Below are 15,106 nucleotides of genomic sequence, written 5' to 3' on the forward strand. Positions count from 1 at the left end.
TTTGCATCAATCATCGAATAGAATGTACACAAGTGGTGATACGTTCACCTAATTTTCGAGAAATGCTATTGTACACAATTTTTGAGAAATGTTGGGGGCCATAGCCCCCGACCTTATGCTGGCTCCACCACTGTATACAGGCATAGAACATGTTGGAGTGGTTATGAGGAAAGTTGCAACCACATACAACCAACCCCCAAGGACATTGTGCATTAAGAATTTATTTCAATTTTGACCTATGTATACAACTTTTTTTTTTTTTTTTTTGTTTAAAAAAAAAAATTAACCATACACTCAAATTAATGATTTTGACATATTAAAAATATATATATTATATAAGATGCCCCAATTTTCCTATTTGGGCTCATTTGGGCTTGGGCATAAATGGGCCTCAATTTCTACTGACAAACATTATTCCAATATTTATATATAATATATGAAAAATTAAATACCCCATAATTATATTGTAGTAATGTAATCCAACTGCATCACCAAACTTATTCTTCACAGTTGTTATTGAAGAAGGCATTATTAATTAGTCAACTCCAGACAGAATTTTGACCCACTAAACCCAATTATAGAATCAATACAAATATTTAATCCATATGCTATTTAATTATTTTTTAAAGTACAAATATAAATTACAAAAAATATATATTTAATTGATTTTTTTTTGTTTTATAAGAGAGAGAAGTTATAAATAGTGGAGAAAACGTTAGATCATGCGAAGGTGACCTTTGTTCCCCCAAACCAGCGAAAATGGCGGATTAATAAATTAATCTTTATATATACAGAGAATCATTTACATTCAACCGATCAATCTTCTATAATATATTTTTGTATGTATATATACGTGCACGGTTGTATTTCGCGGATCGGTTTTATCTCTCCATCTCTTAAGATTTGGCGGTAAGCCGGTTTTTCTGCCGATTGCTCTTCCCCCTTTTACATGAGTTAATTAATTATTTTTTTTATTTTTCTCTTTCTTCTGAAAATTGTGTCGGGGAACAGGATTTTTTGTGATCGGTTTGTGTTTGTGTTTGCATTTGTCATCGAATGAATTCGAAATTCTGGAAATTTTTTGACCTCTGACATTTCATCGGTTTTCGACAGGGTTGGGTGAATTCTTCAGAACTTTCCCAATTTGGAGAATCAAGGTATTATCATGATTATTTGAATTGTGCCTTTTGCAATTCTTTTCGTCTTTGATCAATTTTTCGATGTTGGTGAATTCCTTTTTTATGTATTGGAATAATGTGGATTAAAATTTACGGAATTTTCGAAAAGTTTGACGATAATTTGATATTTTTAGGTTTGTAGTTGTAGCAGGATAGTATTTTCGATATTCTTGCTCGGTGCTAAAATGATGTTTTGCATTGGCAATTTGGGGCATTTTTGTCGTGGTGCCAGAGATTTGGCAAAGTTTGTTCGGATATAAACTGAGTGCTAAAGATTGGTTTTCTGTCATTGTTAGGTTTTGTATTTTGGGGATGATATGAATGGTGTCCGTTTATGATGACAGCCATGGGAGGGAAGCTGTGTGCAAATTACCTCTTAACTTGAGGAGAATCAATTAATGGATTCAGCGAGGAGTTGGTTCCAGAAATTTCAACCACGAGATCGATTGAGGTCATCGACTAGAAAGAAGGATTCAATGGGCAGTGGAAGAGAAGAACCAAAAGCACTTTCGAGTGAGGAAGCTTCAAACCTCACAAAACAGAGGGTTGCTGCTGCAAAGCAATACATTGAAAATCATTACAAGGAGCAGATGAGAAATCTTCAGGAAAGGAGAGAGCGGTACGGTATATTAATTGAGTTTGTTGAATCAATAATTTTGCATTATGCTTTCCTTCTTATATTTCTCGTTACGAATGACTATCATTTTTACGTTTTTTTTGTTAACAGGCGAAATTTACTTGAAAAGAAGCTAGCTGATGCTGATGTATCTGAGGAAGATCAAAATAACCTATTAAAATTCTTAGAGAAGAAGGAAACTGAATATATGCGCCTTCAGAGGCATAAGATGGGCGCAGATGATTTTGAGTTACTGACAATGATTGGGAAGGGTGCTTTTGGGGAGGTAAAGATTTCTGCAAATAATATGTCTATCTCGGTTACCGTCACTTGCTTTGGTTGATATTACATGAAAGTTTCCTAATATTTGTTTGTGTTTGGACCTCAACTTATCCAAGTCCCAACTCCTAATTACATAACGTCATAACCTCTGTGTTTTGGGAGTAATTTTTGAATTTATTAGCTAAATTGTGATGTTAGGAGAGATTCCTAGTAAAGGTATAAATACCTCTTTGTCCCGCTGCTATTCACTTTCAAGCACTTTGTTCATCTGCTGAAGCAAAGGATAATAGTTGTCAACTTTCCGTACTGATTACACAATGTAGTGTGTGGTGGTTAATCGGGGGACTTTTTTGGGTGCAAATTACAATTGTTAATTTAGAAGCTTATCCCAAGAGTTATGGCCTATGGGATCTCTCTGTCTTTTATTGACAGGTGTGAAAGGGAAAAATCTTAATGATTGGGCATTTTCCTGTACAGGTTAGAGTCTGCAGGGAGAAAAATACCGGTTCCGTATATGCAATGAAAAAGCTTAAGAAATCGGAAATGCTTCGTAGAGGCCAGGTACTTGATTATTGCTCTTCAGATGATTCTGATATGATTACGTTTACTATGTGACTGGTCTTCTCATCTATCAGGTTGAGCATGTGAAAGCTGAAAGGAATCTGCTAGCGGAGGTGGACAGTAATTGCATTGTCAAACTGTATTGCTCTTTCCAAGATGAGGAATATTTGTATCTTGTCATGGAATATCTTCCAGGTGGAGATATGATGACTTTATTAATGAGAAAAGATACCTTGACTGAAGACGAGGCCAGATTTTACGTAGCAGAGACAGTTTTGGCTATAGAATCTATCCATAAACACAATTATATACATAGGTCTGTAGATCTCTAATTGAATGCTTATTTTGATTTCAGCATGGTGTATTTCCGTATTCTCATCGACCTACCTCCGTATGCCTGACTTCTTTTCTTTACGTTTGGTTGCTACAGAGATATCAAGCCTGACAACTTACTACTTGATAGACATGGTCATTTAAGATTATCAGATTTTGGTCTGTGCAAGCCTCTAGACTGTAGTACTATACAAGAAGACTTTTCAGTTGGAGACAGCTTTAATGGAACTTCAAGAAGTGATGATCGCTCAGCTCCGAAACGCTCACAACAAGAACAATTGCAACATTGGCAGAAAAATAGGAGAATGCTTGTAAGTTAGGCGAAAGGCGTTTCTTGTTTTCAATCCCGAACAATATTGTTCTTCAAATAATTGCAAATGCATTGGAAGCCCTTTTTCTTAGTTTCTATTTGCTGACTGCAGGCATATTCAACTGTCGGTACACCCGATTATATTGCTCCTGAAGTTCTGCTAAAGAAGGGTTATGGGATGGAATGTGATTGGTTAGTTCGTATTTACTCATAGAAGTTTCGGGTTATGTTAGACATATATTAAAGTATGCATGTGCACGTGTTAGATTTTGATCGTCTTTTCTTCTCTGGATAACAATGACGTTATAAAATTACTTTTACATTCTCATTAAATATTCTTTGCTTGATTCCTCCCCTCTAACATCTCTTCTTTTATGATCTTACCGATCCCCTTATATTTTTGTTAGGTTAAGTGGGTGCGTAGTTGATTTCGTCCAGCTATTATTTGAGAATAAGGCTTTCCTTTGTTGTGCAGGTGGTCCCTTGGTGCTATCATGTTCGAAATGCTTGTGGGTTATCCACCCTTCTATTCTGATGATCCTATGTCAACATGTAGGAAGGTAAAACAGGGGTTGTTTCAATTTCTTTACGTCTTTATAGCCATCGTATAATCAAGATGAAATAAAAAAAATATGAATTTAATTTTGGACTTCTTGCTTTCATGCAGATAGTCAACTGGAGAACACATTTAAAATTTCCCGAGGAAGCCAAACTGTCTTTGGAAGCAAAAGACCTTATAAGCAAACTACTTTGTAGTGTCAACCAGCGGCTTGGTTCGAAGGGGGCGGGTGAAATAAAGGTATTGACTAGTTTGTGTTCTATGCAAAGTTCTTAATCACTTACCTAATTACGGAAAATTAGGTTAAGTTTTTGCTTTTCTAGGCCCATCCTTGGTTCAATGGAGTTGACTGGGACAACATATACCATATGGACGCTGCATTTATTCCTGAAGTTAAAGACGAGTTGGATACCCAAAATTTTGAGAAGTTCGAAGAGGTATTATTGGTCCTTGTTCAAATGAAACATTTATTATCTTTTTAATTTTTAATTTTTTTATGATTTGTGAAAGAGATGTAACTAACAACAATTGTTTCACTGGCTGCAGTCTGAGCACCACCATGCTCAAACTTCATCAAAGTCTGGTCCATGGAGAAAGGTACTGTGCTGCTCCGACTTTGTGGATGTATATTTGGAAATAGTAACTAATTTTCGTATATACTCATTATACATGTAATGCATCCGATACTTAGCTGCAGTATTTTTTGTCGGATGAAGTTCGTATGTATCTATAAATTTCAATTGCCTGCCCTGATATCTGTTCTATCATTTTGTTTAGTAAGGCTTATTTCTGGTGCTGATGATGCTCATTAGAGTAGCGAACATTTTGCAAAGTCCTTTGTTTTCTTCTCGAGCTTATTTTTCTTTTCACTTCCAGATGCTTTCATCCAAGGACATCAACTTTGTCGGTTACACATATAAGAACTTTGAAATTGTTAATGACTACCAAGTTCCTGGAATGGGTCTCTCTCTCTCTCTCTCTCTCTCTCTCTCTCTCTCTCTCTCTCTCTCTCTCTCTCTCTCACACACACACACACACACACACACACACATATGCCTATGTTTTGATATTTAATCTCTTTTATTCGTTGCAGCTGAACTAAAGAAGAAAACTACCAAGTCAAAGAGGCCAACAATCAAATCACTTTTTGGTACGTATATATCCTTGGTTTTTTTGTGATCGTAAATTATGTCCACTTCTACAAACTTACATTTCATGTTATCTTCTAACAGAGGACGAGTCAGAATCATCTGAGACAGGCGATCAATAAATCTCTGTGAATGCTTTATGTATTTATATTTTGCCTTTCAACAACGAAAGTTTCCGAAAAATGACATTGACAAAACAGAGTAATACTGCTAATCTCTCCTGTTCCTCAACAAATGCTCCGGGATAAATGATGGGTTAGCTCTCTTTCGTCGCTCAAATTCGGATGCTTCGATTCTGTTGAACATACTTGTACCTAATTTGCTTCAAAAAAAAAAACCTCAGTGCCTTGCCGTTTTCTTTCTAACCATACCAAAAGCTGTTCATCGACAGATCCATCTGTTCGTAATTATTATTTTATTTTATTTTTTTATTTTTTTGTAATCGTGTTTTAAAACCACAGAGTATTGTACGAAAGCGAAATACGCAACCGATTTATAATTTGAAAATTCTGTACAAGTGAACAGTAGTGCTGTACATTCCATATTCAGCTGCAAATACTTCATTCAGTCCTTTTTATTCTGCTCAAACCCAGGAGACAAAATGACTTCTGATTAACTTTATCAAAAGCCATAGTAATTGGTTATTAATTTATTAAAAAAAGATAGTAATTGATTATTATTATACAAAAGTCATAATTAAATACCTAAAACCGACGTGTTAATTGTCAGCTAACTGTTATCATCATCTCTTTGTCTAACTATGCCGGCCAATCTATATATCTCCATTAAAATAAATTCACCACTTCAAAATTCTGACGATTTCTTCCCCTTTAAATACTGGCCTGCAAACCCATTTGCAGCCCCTCCCACTTCGTCTATAATTTCTTTATATTTCAATTTTTTTTATCTGCATTTGAATTCGTGCATGCGATGCAACCCCAGCACGAGTTGAATCCCGCCGGAGACGGGTTTTCCGGCGTTAGTTCCGTCAAGAATCCGGCCGAGAGATCGACTGAGCTCTCTCGTTGGGTGGAGCACGTCACCAAGCAACTCATAGAAGACTTGCCGGAAAACGAAAACCATTTAACCGGAGCGTACGATGAGGGCGCCGCCGTTGCCGCCCTTCTCAGCGAGCTCAGGCCGAGAAAAATCCCGAGAAACAGCCCCAACGACACGCCGGGATCCCACCACCACTGGAGTACCACCACTAATAATCTCGACGAATTCCAAAATGCCAAAAGACCACCAGCAACCACCACCAAACCACCAGACGCCGCCGCCGCCGCCAACGACGAACCGGCCGGCCTGAACCTCATCACCCTCCTACTCGAATGTGCTGTCGCCGTATCAGTCGACAATCTCGGCGAAGCCCGACGAATGCTCCTCGAGCTGACGGAAATCGCGTCCCCATACAGCGCTTCATGCGCGGAAAGAGTAGTCGCGTACTTCGCAAAAGCCATGTCAAGCAGAGTCATCAACTCCTGGATAGGGGTCTCCGCCCCCCTCGTCCACAACACCACCGCCATCTACTCCGCCTTCCAAATCTACAACAACCTCTCCCCCTTCGTCAAGTTCTCCCACTTCACCTCCAATCAAGCCATTCTAGAAGCCTTCCACCGCCAGACACGTGTCCACATCATCGATATCGACATCATGCAGGGCCTCCAATGGCCCGCCCTATTCCACATCCTATCAACCCGACCCGAAGGCCCGCCCCACGTCCGCATGACCGCTTTCGGACCCGACCCGGATCTCCTCTCCGAAACGGGTCGTCAACTATCCGTTTTCGCGAAACGGGTCGGGATCCGCTTCGACTTCCGGCCTATAAACAAAAAATGCGGCGAAATCGAAGACATACCGACGTATTCGAACGAAACAGTCGCGGTCCACTGGATGCAGCACTCGTTGTACGATGCAGCGGGCCCCGACAGGAGGCTGATGGGCCTCCTGCACAGGGTGCGGCCCAGGGTGGTCACGTTGGTGGAGCAGGAGATAGCGCATGGCGGCTCGTTTCTAGATAGGTTTGTGGTGTCGCTCCACTACTACTCAACCATGTTCGACTCGATCGGGTCTTTTTCGCCCGTGGACGATCCGGGTCGGTACCGGGTCGAGCAGTGCCTCATGCATAGGGAGATTAATAATGTGCTGGCGGTCGGCGGGCCCGCCCGGAGCGGGGAGGATAAGTATAGGCATTGGAGGAGTGAGCTTTCGAGGAATGGATTTTCGCAGATTCCGATGAGCTCGAATTCGATGGCGCAGGCGCAGTTGATTGTGAATATGTTTCCTAATAATTATGGTAATAATAATAATAATTATGGAAATGGATATAGTTTGGTGCAGGGAGATGGAATACTTAGGCTGGGGTGGAAGGATACTAGCTTGTACACTGCTTCTGCTTGGACTTCACCTAATTCTTTTAAATCATAGAATATATATTTAATTAGAGTGTAACCGTATATATATCAATATCAATATCAATATTATGATTAATGGTGATATTAATACTCATATTATACGTTGTAATGTTAAGAATTACGAATAGAGGTGGCATCGACATTTGATTTTTGTAATATTTATATGTTGTATTTGCACTTTACGCTAATTTTATTGTCGACTCCAAATTTTTTTTTTAATCTAAGGTAATTTTTGAATATAAATATTGCAAGTTGCAACGTTTGTATCAGACGATTTATTCTACTTTTGAATTTTCAATATCACATTTTGCATATTTATTATTTTATTTTTTTTATCAATTATTTTGTTTTATAAAAGAATTATTAATGAAATAATTGCTTTAGCAACAACCACCACTCACACCGCATTAATCAATCATCAATCGTTTCCTCTCTCATCCCATATTCCTTTTCTCCACACACACACACCAAACCCCATTGTTTCTCTCTCTCTCTCTCTCTCTCTCTCTCTCTCTCTCTCTCTCTAATTCCTCAATTTTCGGTCATCTGTCTCCCCTTTGTATTGTTCATAATCATTTGTTATTTTTTTTCCGATTCGTTCCTGTAATAATTTCGACAGCGGTAGACTTTATCTACTCCATATTTATATATAATATAATAGAATTATCCGTCTTCGGTTTTGGTCGGTCGCTTTTGGGTTTTGATCAATGAAGAGGGGTCATGAGTTTGTGAATTAGAGTTTTCAATTAGGGTTTGTCTTTCAAGGATGTAGGTCGACGGAGGGAAGAAAGGGGAATCTCATGATCGGTGTTTATCTTCTGTTGAATTCTTGGATCCACTGTGGCGGATACGGAGTTGGCATTTTATCGCGTTGTTTCGTACGTTTACAGGCTCGGAGTCGGGTTGTTTTGAAGCCCGATTAGAGGCTGAAATTGTCGATTATTTTCGGAGTTTAGGGGTTAAATATTGGGAATATTGGGGGTTTTGTTGAATTGAGTCGATTGCCATGGATCATGTTGTCGGTGGGAAATTTAAGCTTGGGAGGAAAATTGGGTGTGGTTCATTTGGTGAACTCTTTTTAGGTACTACCTATTTTGTCATTGTTTAGTTAAATGCTTAACTTTAGCTTTTTGTCCTTCTTGGATTACTATTAGCTGCTAGTGTGTTTCTTTTGTACGACGAAAGTAAATCGGTTTGCTTTGTTGATGTAGGTGTGAACATACAAAATGGAGAAGAAGTAGCCATAAAGCTGGTACGGTTTTTATTTTAAACCGACCCCCCTTCTTTGTGTTGTATGAAGTTTAATCTAATCGATTGTTTGGATTGATATATGTGCTTATCATACCATCTATTGAATTATACTACTATGCAATTACTAGGAATCCGTGAAGACCAAGCATCCACAACTTCACTATGAGTCAAAAATATATATGATTCTCCAAGGAGGAAGTAAGTTTCCCTGTTTCCTTTTTATCCCTTCTCTCAACACTCACAAGTTTGTCGGCAGACTAATGTACAAACACATTACACATCAAATACGACTAAGTGCATCATGATTGACCATAAACTTTGATTTGTTGATTAGAGGTAGAGGTATGATTTCCTAGAAACATTAGTGCCCTATTTGCTGCAACTTTCTTATGCAACGTTCACTTGTTTTTGAGTATTTTCGCTAAAATTAATTAGAGATAGAGTTGCAATCGCTTGATCTGCTTTTATGCTTCTACGACCCTTGGACCGTTTAGAAAAGTAGAAAGGTGCTATGAGGTTATTTTCTGGAAGTTGGATTTATACTGCATACTTGTTTGCATTGATAATGATAGTAAGACAGGTTGCTGTTCATCCCTTTCTTTTTCTTTCTGAGTTTTAGATAACACATTTAAATGCATATAGACACAAGATTTAATTATCTTGGCTTGCTGAAGTTATTTTCTGAATATGAATATAATTTTCTTTTGCTTCTCTTATCATATAGCGGGGATTCCCAATTTGAAATGGTTCGGAGTTGAGGGTGAATATAATGTCATGGTGATAGACCTTCTGGGCCCAAGTCTTGAAGATCTCTTCAACTATTGCAACAGGAAGTTTACCTTGAAAACAGTGTTAATGCTTGCAGATCAACTAGTAAGTGGTGATCGTTAAGCCTTTCCTTAGATTGAGGATTTTGTATACCAACGTCACTTATAATGCGAAGATTGTAATTTACAGATTAATAGAGTTGAGTACATGCACTCAAGAGGATTTCTTCACCGTGATATAAAGCCTGACAATTTTTTGATGGGCTTGGGGCGCAAAGCAAATCAGGCATGCCTTTTTTTTTTCTTCTTTTTTTTTCCCCAGGATATACTATGCAATTTTCTTGAGTTTGGTTTTTTTTAAACCAATAAAAAACTTGTCGTTCGAGCATGCTACTCTATTGACATCTTTCCAGTATTAAACCTTGAGCATTTTTTTTAATTTCTATTCCTCAAATTTCTCCCTCTGGTGTAAGATGTTACCGCGATCCCAAATTTATTACTCATACTTGTTGAGATCTCCAAAAATATGAACATTTTCTGGACAGAACTTTTTCCAATGGACTATCTCAGTACCAGTTACTACTATTCTAAGTGTGATATTTGTAGTATACTCAATTCTATGTCTGACTCGTTGCACATGAGTTATGTATGTTTTGTATTAGAAATTTAAACCTGACCACCTAATTGTATGGCTAGACTACTATCTGAATTTTCCCATTGTCTGTGACACTAATGATATGTTATGCAGGTTTATGCCATTGACTTTGGTCTTGCCAAAAAGTATAGGGATCTTCAGACTCATAAGCACATTCCGTATAGGTACCTTTCCTTATTTTTTTATTGGGTCAACATAGAAGTATTTTCCCTTGCATGTCTTTAGGACATATGAAGTGATGCATTGGTCTTTCATTACTTATGAAGTAACATTAATTGTTTGCCTCAGATCTCCAGTCTATTTTTGTGCTGAGGCCTACAAATAAGTAACGCGTGAAAGAAAATAATTCAGAAAGTGTCTGGGAGAAAGAGAAGAGAGTAGGACTAAAGTATAAGACATAAATGCTCGTTTTGTTAGCTTATGCTCATGTCACATAGATGAACTGTAAATGTTGAGAATATATTTATGTTTATGAAGCCATTGATCTCCTGTGTTTAATTGCTTTTGCAATCATGAGTGTTTGCCTGAAATCCATTTGTATCGCGCAGTGCTGGTGTGCTCTACAGGATACTGACTTCTCAAATATTATCTGGAAGATTTACTGTAGTCATAGAGCCAGGAATAAATTATTTTAAACATCTTATGTTCTTGAATTAACATTTTTCTTAGTTAATGTAATAGATAATCTTTCTTCCCCATGGTAACGGAGTCCTTTCTTGCTTTATCTTTATTACTCTTCATAGGGTTCTGGCAAACCATTTTAAACCAAAGTACAACTTCGATGATTAACATTAAAATTTCAAGTGTAAGAATTAACAAAATTATATCTATAGAATTATCCATTTTTCACATTTTTTAACTATAGAGATAAAGATGGCATGGATGAGATTGATCCTGGAGGTCTGATGTAACTTCCTTTGATCTGGGTTTTATGCTTTTTCGGGCCTTGAGTGATTTATGACGTTATATAGGAATATCGCAGGATATAGTTGTAGTGTATCTGACAAATATCTGTATTTTTGTTTATCTTTCGATATACTTACCTAGTATCCCTTTTAACATCTCATTGCAGAGAAAACAAGAATCTCACTGGTACTGCTCGCTATGCCAGTGTCAATACACACCTTGGAGTTGGTGAGTGATTTATCATACAAAACAAGCTGTTTCTGTGTCAGGAACTCAGTATTAATCCCTTTATCTGCTTTTGATTTACTTATGCTTGCAGAACAAAGTCGAAGAGATGATTTGGAATCTCTTGGTTATGTCCTAATGTATTTTCTGAGAGGGAGGTTGGTCATATATGCTGAATTCCTACCTTCGTATTTCTTTCATTTTTCCTACTTTGTTTCGGATCCTTGTCCGTCACTGTTCTGATTTTTTTTTTGGGCATTCCTTTACTTATTCTACATTCTCTTCATTTCAGTCTTCCCTGGCAGGGACTTAAAGCTGGCACCAAAAAACAGAAATATGACAAGATTAGCGAGAAGAAAATGCTTACTCCTATAGAGGTTCATATAAATATCCATTCTTGCATTTTTTATGTAGGTTGTCTTTGATTCGACGTATGTTTTCCTAGGTATGCTAAACAATTGTATGCTGCTAGAAAACAACAGTTAATTATCTCTGTTCATTTGTATAAGTTTGTGTCTTGAATACCTACTGCTATTTTATTGAATCCACTTGAATTTCTGGATTGATCATGCTGCTTTAAGATTTCAGTGTGTGGATAATAATACTTGACGGTTTGAAACTTTAAACTAATCGTGGTGCTTGATCTGCCTGCCGCAATAAGATTTGGTTGAGGAGTAATACTCCTTTAACCATTTGAAACTACGTACCATGTGTTAATTTATGCATAATGCACATGAAACCAAAAGGAAAAGAAAATGCAATGTGCAGAATATCTTTTGTTAGTCTTCTCTGCATGTCCATATTATTTTGAAGAATAAATAGTTAGTTAGAACTTATAAGTATTATGTTCCCCTAATCCTAAATGCTAAATCTGGTCAGGGTTTTCCGATCAATCCCTGGATTTGGTGATTTGTGGAAAGCTTACATGATTTACAATTATTTCAGGTCCTTTGCAAATCATTTCCATCAGAATTCATATCTTATTTTCACTATTGCCGGTCGTTAAGATTTGAGGACAAACCAGATTACTCCTATTTAAAGCGACTTTTCCGGGATTTATTTATTCGTGAAGGTAATGAATAATATAACTGTACCATATGTTCTAATCTCATACTCTTGTTGATTTTCTTATTGAACGGTATTTTGTGATCATTACTTGTCTATTCCTGCTTGAGTATCGTATCTCAGTGTGGACTTTTTGAAATATTCGTGCAGGTTACCAATTCGACTATGTGTTCGATTGGACTATGTTGAAGTATCCTCAGATTGGTGCAAGTTCCAGATCAAGGGTAAGAGTTTGCATATTCTTTCGTGTGTTGCTTTATGATCTTTGATAGTGTGAATGTAAAGGTTCATTGACTTGCTTGCAGAATCCTACCGGTAACGCTGTTGCGGGAACTTCTGGTGAGAGATCAGGAAGAACATCAGGTAATTAAGTACAGTGTGTGTGTGAAATGACCTGTCAAATGATTTGAGTTTCCATCCCTTTTGACAATTAATTAAATATACGACTCATAATCGAAGATTCTGAAACCTGAAAATAAATGAATGCCGTTGAAGTATATGAATTAGAACATTCTTATTGTTTTTTTGATTTTATTGTTTTCTTCAATGGGGCAAGATATTCGAGATCGATTCTCAGGTGCCGTTGAAGCTTTCTCTAGAAGAAATCCTGCAGGTCCAGGTCGACATGGTGAAAATTTTAGAAACAAGACATCAGAAGATGTACCTTCCTCCAAAGATGTGGTATTTGTTCTTTATCCATCCATCCATCCCATTAAAAAATTAGGCATCATCCGTCATTTTTAACTTTGGTCACACGTGATTTTTCTTGCATTAAAATTCCTGGATATTTTTTTTATTTCTCGACTTTGAACTTGGTACTAAGAGCGATTTCAATGAGTTCAATTAAATGCAGCAACCGGATTCAGAAAAAGGGCGTACTTCAAGAAACGGCAGCTCTTCAAGGAGAGCAGCCATTTCGAGCAGTAGACCAAACTCATCGGGCGATCCAAGTGATGGCAGAACCACCAGAGTGGTATCGAGCAGTGGTGGTCGAATATCCACCACTCAAAGAATCCAGCCAGCTGGCATTGATCATAAACCGCCGTCTTTCTCTCGTACTACTAAACCCACTCGTGACGACCCTCTCCGAAGCTTCGAATTTCTCTCCATCAGAAAGTAAAAATTGGATCGCGTTTTTCTTTTCCTTAAAAGAGGTAATGTGAAAGGTGAACTTTAAATACCCCCAACCCTATTTATCGGAAATCTTGTTCGCATTATCTGATCATTGTAAATGTAAAATGTGTTGTACACCACACTAGTTGATGCTTCGTTCTACCGCGCCTTTTCTTTTTTTTTTCTTTTTCCGAGAGTTGTTTTTGTTGTAAACGCCATATGTTCGGCTGTTTTTTTTTTTTTTTTTTTTTTTTTTTCTGTTTACTACCAGACAAAAGAATTGCCTATGTAATTTCATCATGTATACCGCTGCATGTATTTTCAAATACAGTAAATACCTAAATTGCCCTGTTCTAAAAGATGGGTCAAGAATATCTTGAACCGGACTATATTGGTGATGCTGGTGGGATTTATTATTATACATTATAAATGTTTTTTGTGCCTAAATAATTTTCAATTATTCAAATTTGAAGTTTCCTATAATTTTCTTTTTCAAAACTTCTTCAAAGGTGAACAGTGATTTAAAAATTTAACGTGTTTGTTATTTTTTTCAATTCATTTTCTTCTTTTTTAATCTATCTATATATTATATAAAATTTAATAATCTATCTATCTATTTAATTCCCTTAGCTACGTGGAATCTTACTCGTTTCATGCGTGTAATTATTTATTCTATTTACATAAATTTATTAATTATCCAACATTAATTTCCACTTTCCACAATATGGTAAAGTATTCATTACATGTTTTCATAATAAAAAACAATTTAAACATATTACTTATATCTGATGTCATAACAAGGTCCACCTATTTTGTTGTACGTATATGTTAATATTAGTAGTAATTAGCCAAGTATTAGTTCGATATGAAATAAATCAATTTTCATTTAAATATTTCCATATAGTTCTCAAAAAAAAATCCATATTGAATAAATTAAGGGGAAACTACAGATAAATCCCTAATCCAAAACTCAAAACACAGATCAGTCCCTAGGTAGTTTCCCCAAGCAATTAAGTCCCTACTCACGCGCCTAACATGCAGATCAGTCCCTAATAAAATGTGCAAATACTAAAATACCCTTTACTTTATACTAATTTTACATAACTTCTTTTCAACTTCCAACGCGCCGTTTGTGTTACACGCTCTTTGCCCGTTACATTTCAAACCACCGTTCAGTTTATACTCATTTTCAGACCAAGAAGAAACAAAGAAGAAACGAAGAACAAAGAAACAACAAAGAACGAAGAAATTACGAAGCACGAAGAATCAACAAAACGCAGAAAAATAATAAAGCGAAAGGAAAAATAAAAATAAACAAACCCATTTATAGACAATGGTGAAGCAGGGTAAACAACAAGGTTTGATTTTTTTTTTTTTTCATTTTCTTGGAAACAGACCCATTTGGGTGTTGCTTAAGCTTGCAAAAGGTTTATTTGTTATAGAATTGCATGATTTTGAACATATCCACTCATGGGTATTATGCCTCGACTTTATTCGGTGTTTCCCCTAATCATTAAATCGGTTCCAATATCTGTTGTTTTGTTGTTTGGGTTTGCAAAGATCATTTATTTGTTATCGAATTTCATGATTTTGTAACAGTTTTCTCATGGGTATTATTCTTCGGTGACATTAGCATGTCCCCAAAGCATTTTAGTCCTAACAAGGGTTTCATATAGGATATTGGAAAGAGGCTTATTGTATTTTTCGTACTGGTTCTATAGTA

At 36.8% G+C, this 15,106-nt stretch overlaps 3 protein-coding genes across 7 annotated transcripts; all 3 read left to right on the top strand.

Annotated features, from left to right (window-relative positions):
• The first annotated feature begins 547 nt into the window (after nt 1-547).
• LOC105952124 (uncharacterized) lies at nt 548-5,543 on the top strand. Of its 4 annotated transcripts, none has more exons than XM_012975642.2 (15): nt 548-909; nt 1,114-1,157; nt 1,475-1,797; nt 1,906-2,080; nt 2,554-2,637; nt 2,712-2,953; nt 3,068-3,281; nt 3,393-3,472; nt 3,756-3,840; nt 3,948-4,079; nt 4,163-4,276; nt 4,386-4,436; nt 4,716-4,800; nt 4,933-4,989; nt 5,072-5,543. In XM_012975642.2, exons 3-15 carry the CDS (start codon nt 1,577-1,579, stop codon nt 5,107-5,109), a joined length of 1,578 nt encoding a protein of 525 aa, XP_012831096.1. In that variant the 5' UTR covers nt 548-909; nt 1,114-1,157; nt 1,475-1,576; the 3' UTR covers nt 5,110-5,543. The 4 variants fall into 4 exon arrangements, with proteins under 4 accessions (XP_012831096.1, XP_088672446.1, XP_088672445.1 ...); XM_088816320.1 differs by having other exon boundaries at nt 709-909; nt 1,523-1,797; XM_088816319.1 differs by having other exon boundaries at nt 899-1,026.
• A 293-nt stretch (nt 5,544-5,836) lies between these two features.
• LOC105956537 (scarecrow-like protein 23) lies at nt 5,837-7,589 on the top strand. The gene has a single exon (XM_012980387.2). It carries the CDS (start codon nt 5,918-5,920, stop codon nt 7,412-7,414), a length of 1,497 nt encoding a protein of 498 aa, XP_012835841.1. The 5' UTR covers nt 5,837-5,917; the 3' UTR covers nt 7,415-7,589.
• An 80-nt stretch (nt 7,590-7,669) lies between these two features.
• LOC105952074 (casein kinase 1-like protein 9) lies at nt 7,670-13,742 on the top strand. Of its 2 annotated transcripts, none has more exons than XM_012975582.2 (14): nt 7,670-8,483; nt 8,613-8,653; nt 8,781-8,850; nt 9,377-9,525; nt 9,610-9,705; nt 10,168-10,238; nt 11,147-11,208; nt 11,300-11,363; nt 11,498-11,582; nt 12,151-12,277; nt 12,421-12,494; nt 12,576-12,633; nt 12,827-12,951; nt 13,124-13,742. In XM_012975582.2, exons 1-14 carry the CDS (start codon nt 8,408-8,410, stop codon nt 13,388-13,390), a joined length of 1,365 nt encoding a protein of 454 aa, XP_012831036.1. In that variant the 5' UTR covers nt 7,670-8,407; the 3' UTR covers nt 13,391-13,742. The 2 variants fall into 2 exon arrangements, with proteins under 2 accessions (XP_012831036.1, XP_088672448.1); XM_088816322.1 differs by having other exon boundaries at nt 7,801-8,483; nt 12,848-12,951.
• The last annotated feature ends 1,364 nt before the right edge of the window (nt 13,743-15,106 follow it).

This window comes from Erythranthe guttata, chromosome 4 (genome assembly GCF_056151865.1).
Source record: "Erythranthe guttata isolate IM_541 chromosome 4, IM_541, whole genome shotgun sequence".
NCBI lineage: Eukaryota > Viridiplantae > Streptophyta > Magnoliopsida > Lamiales > Phrymaceae > Erythranthe > Erythranthe guttata.

What these genes read in the sequence shown, in the direction of transcription:
- LOC105952124 (XM_012975642.2), top strand. Translation starts at nt 1,577, where the DNA reads ATGGATTCAGCGAGGAGTTGGTTCCAGAAATTTCAACCACGAGATCGA. An exon ending in AGGGGGCGGGTGAAATAAAG is followed by an intron (nt 4,080 to 4,162) that starts GTATTGACTAGT and finishes TTGCTTTTCTAG; the next exon opens with GCCCATCCTTGGTTCAATGG. An exon ending in AGTCTGGTCCATGGAGAAAG is followed by an intron (nt 4,437 to 4,715) that starts GTACTGTGCTGC and finishes TTTCACTTCCAG; the next exon opens with ATGCTTTCATCCAAGGACAT.
- LOC105956537 (XM_012980387.2), top strand. Translation starts at nt 5,918, where the DNA reads ATGCAACCCCAGCACGAGTTGAATCCCGCCGGAGACGGGTTTTCCGGC.
- LOC105952074 (XM_012975582.2), top strand. Translation starts at nt 8,408, where the DNA reads ATGGATCATGTTGTCGGTGGGAAATTTAAGCTTGGGAGGAAAATTGGG. An exon ending in TGGGGCGCAAAGCAAATCAG is followed by an intron (nt 9,706 to 10,167) that starts GCATGCCTTTTT and finishes TATGTTATGCAG; the next exon opens with GTTTATGCCATTGACTTTGG. An exon ending in GAGATCAGGAAGAACATCAG is followed by an intron (nt 12,634 to 12,826) that starts GTAATTAAGTAC and finishes CAATGGGGCAAG; the next exon opens with ATATTCGAGATCGATTCTCA.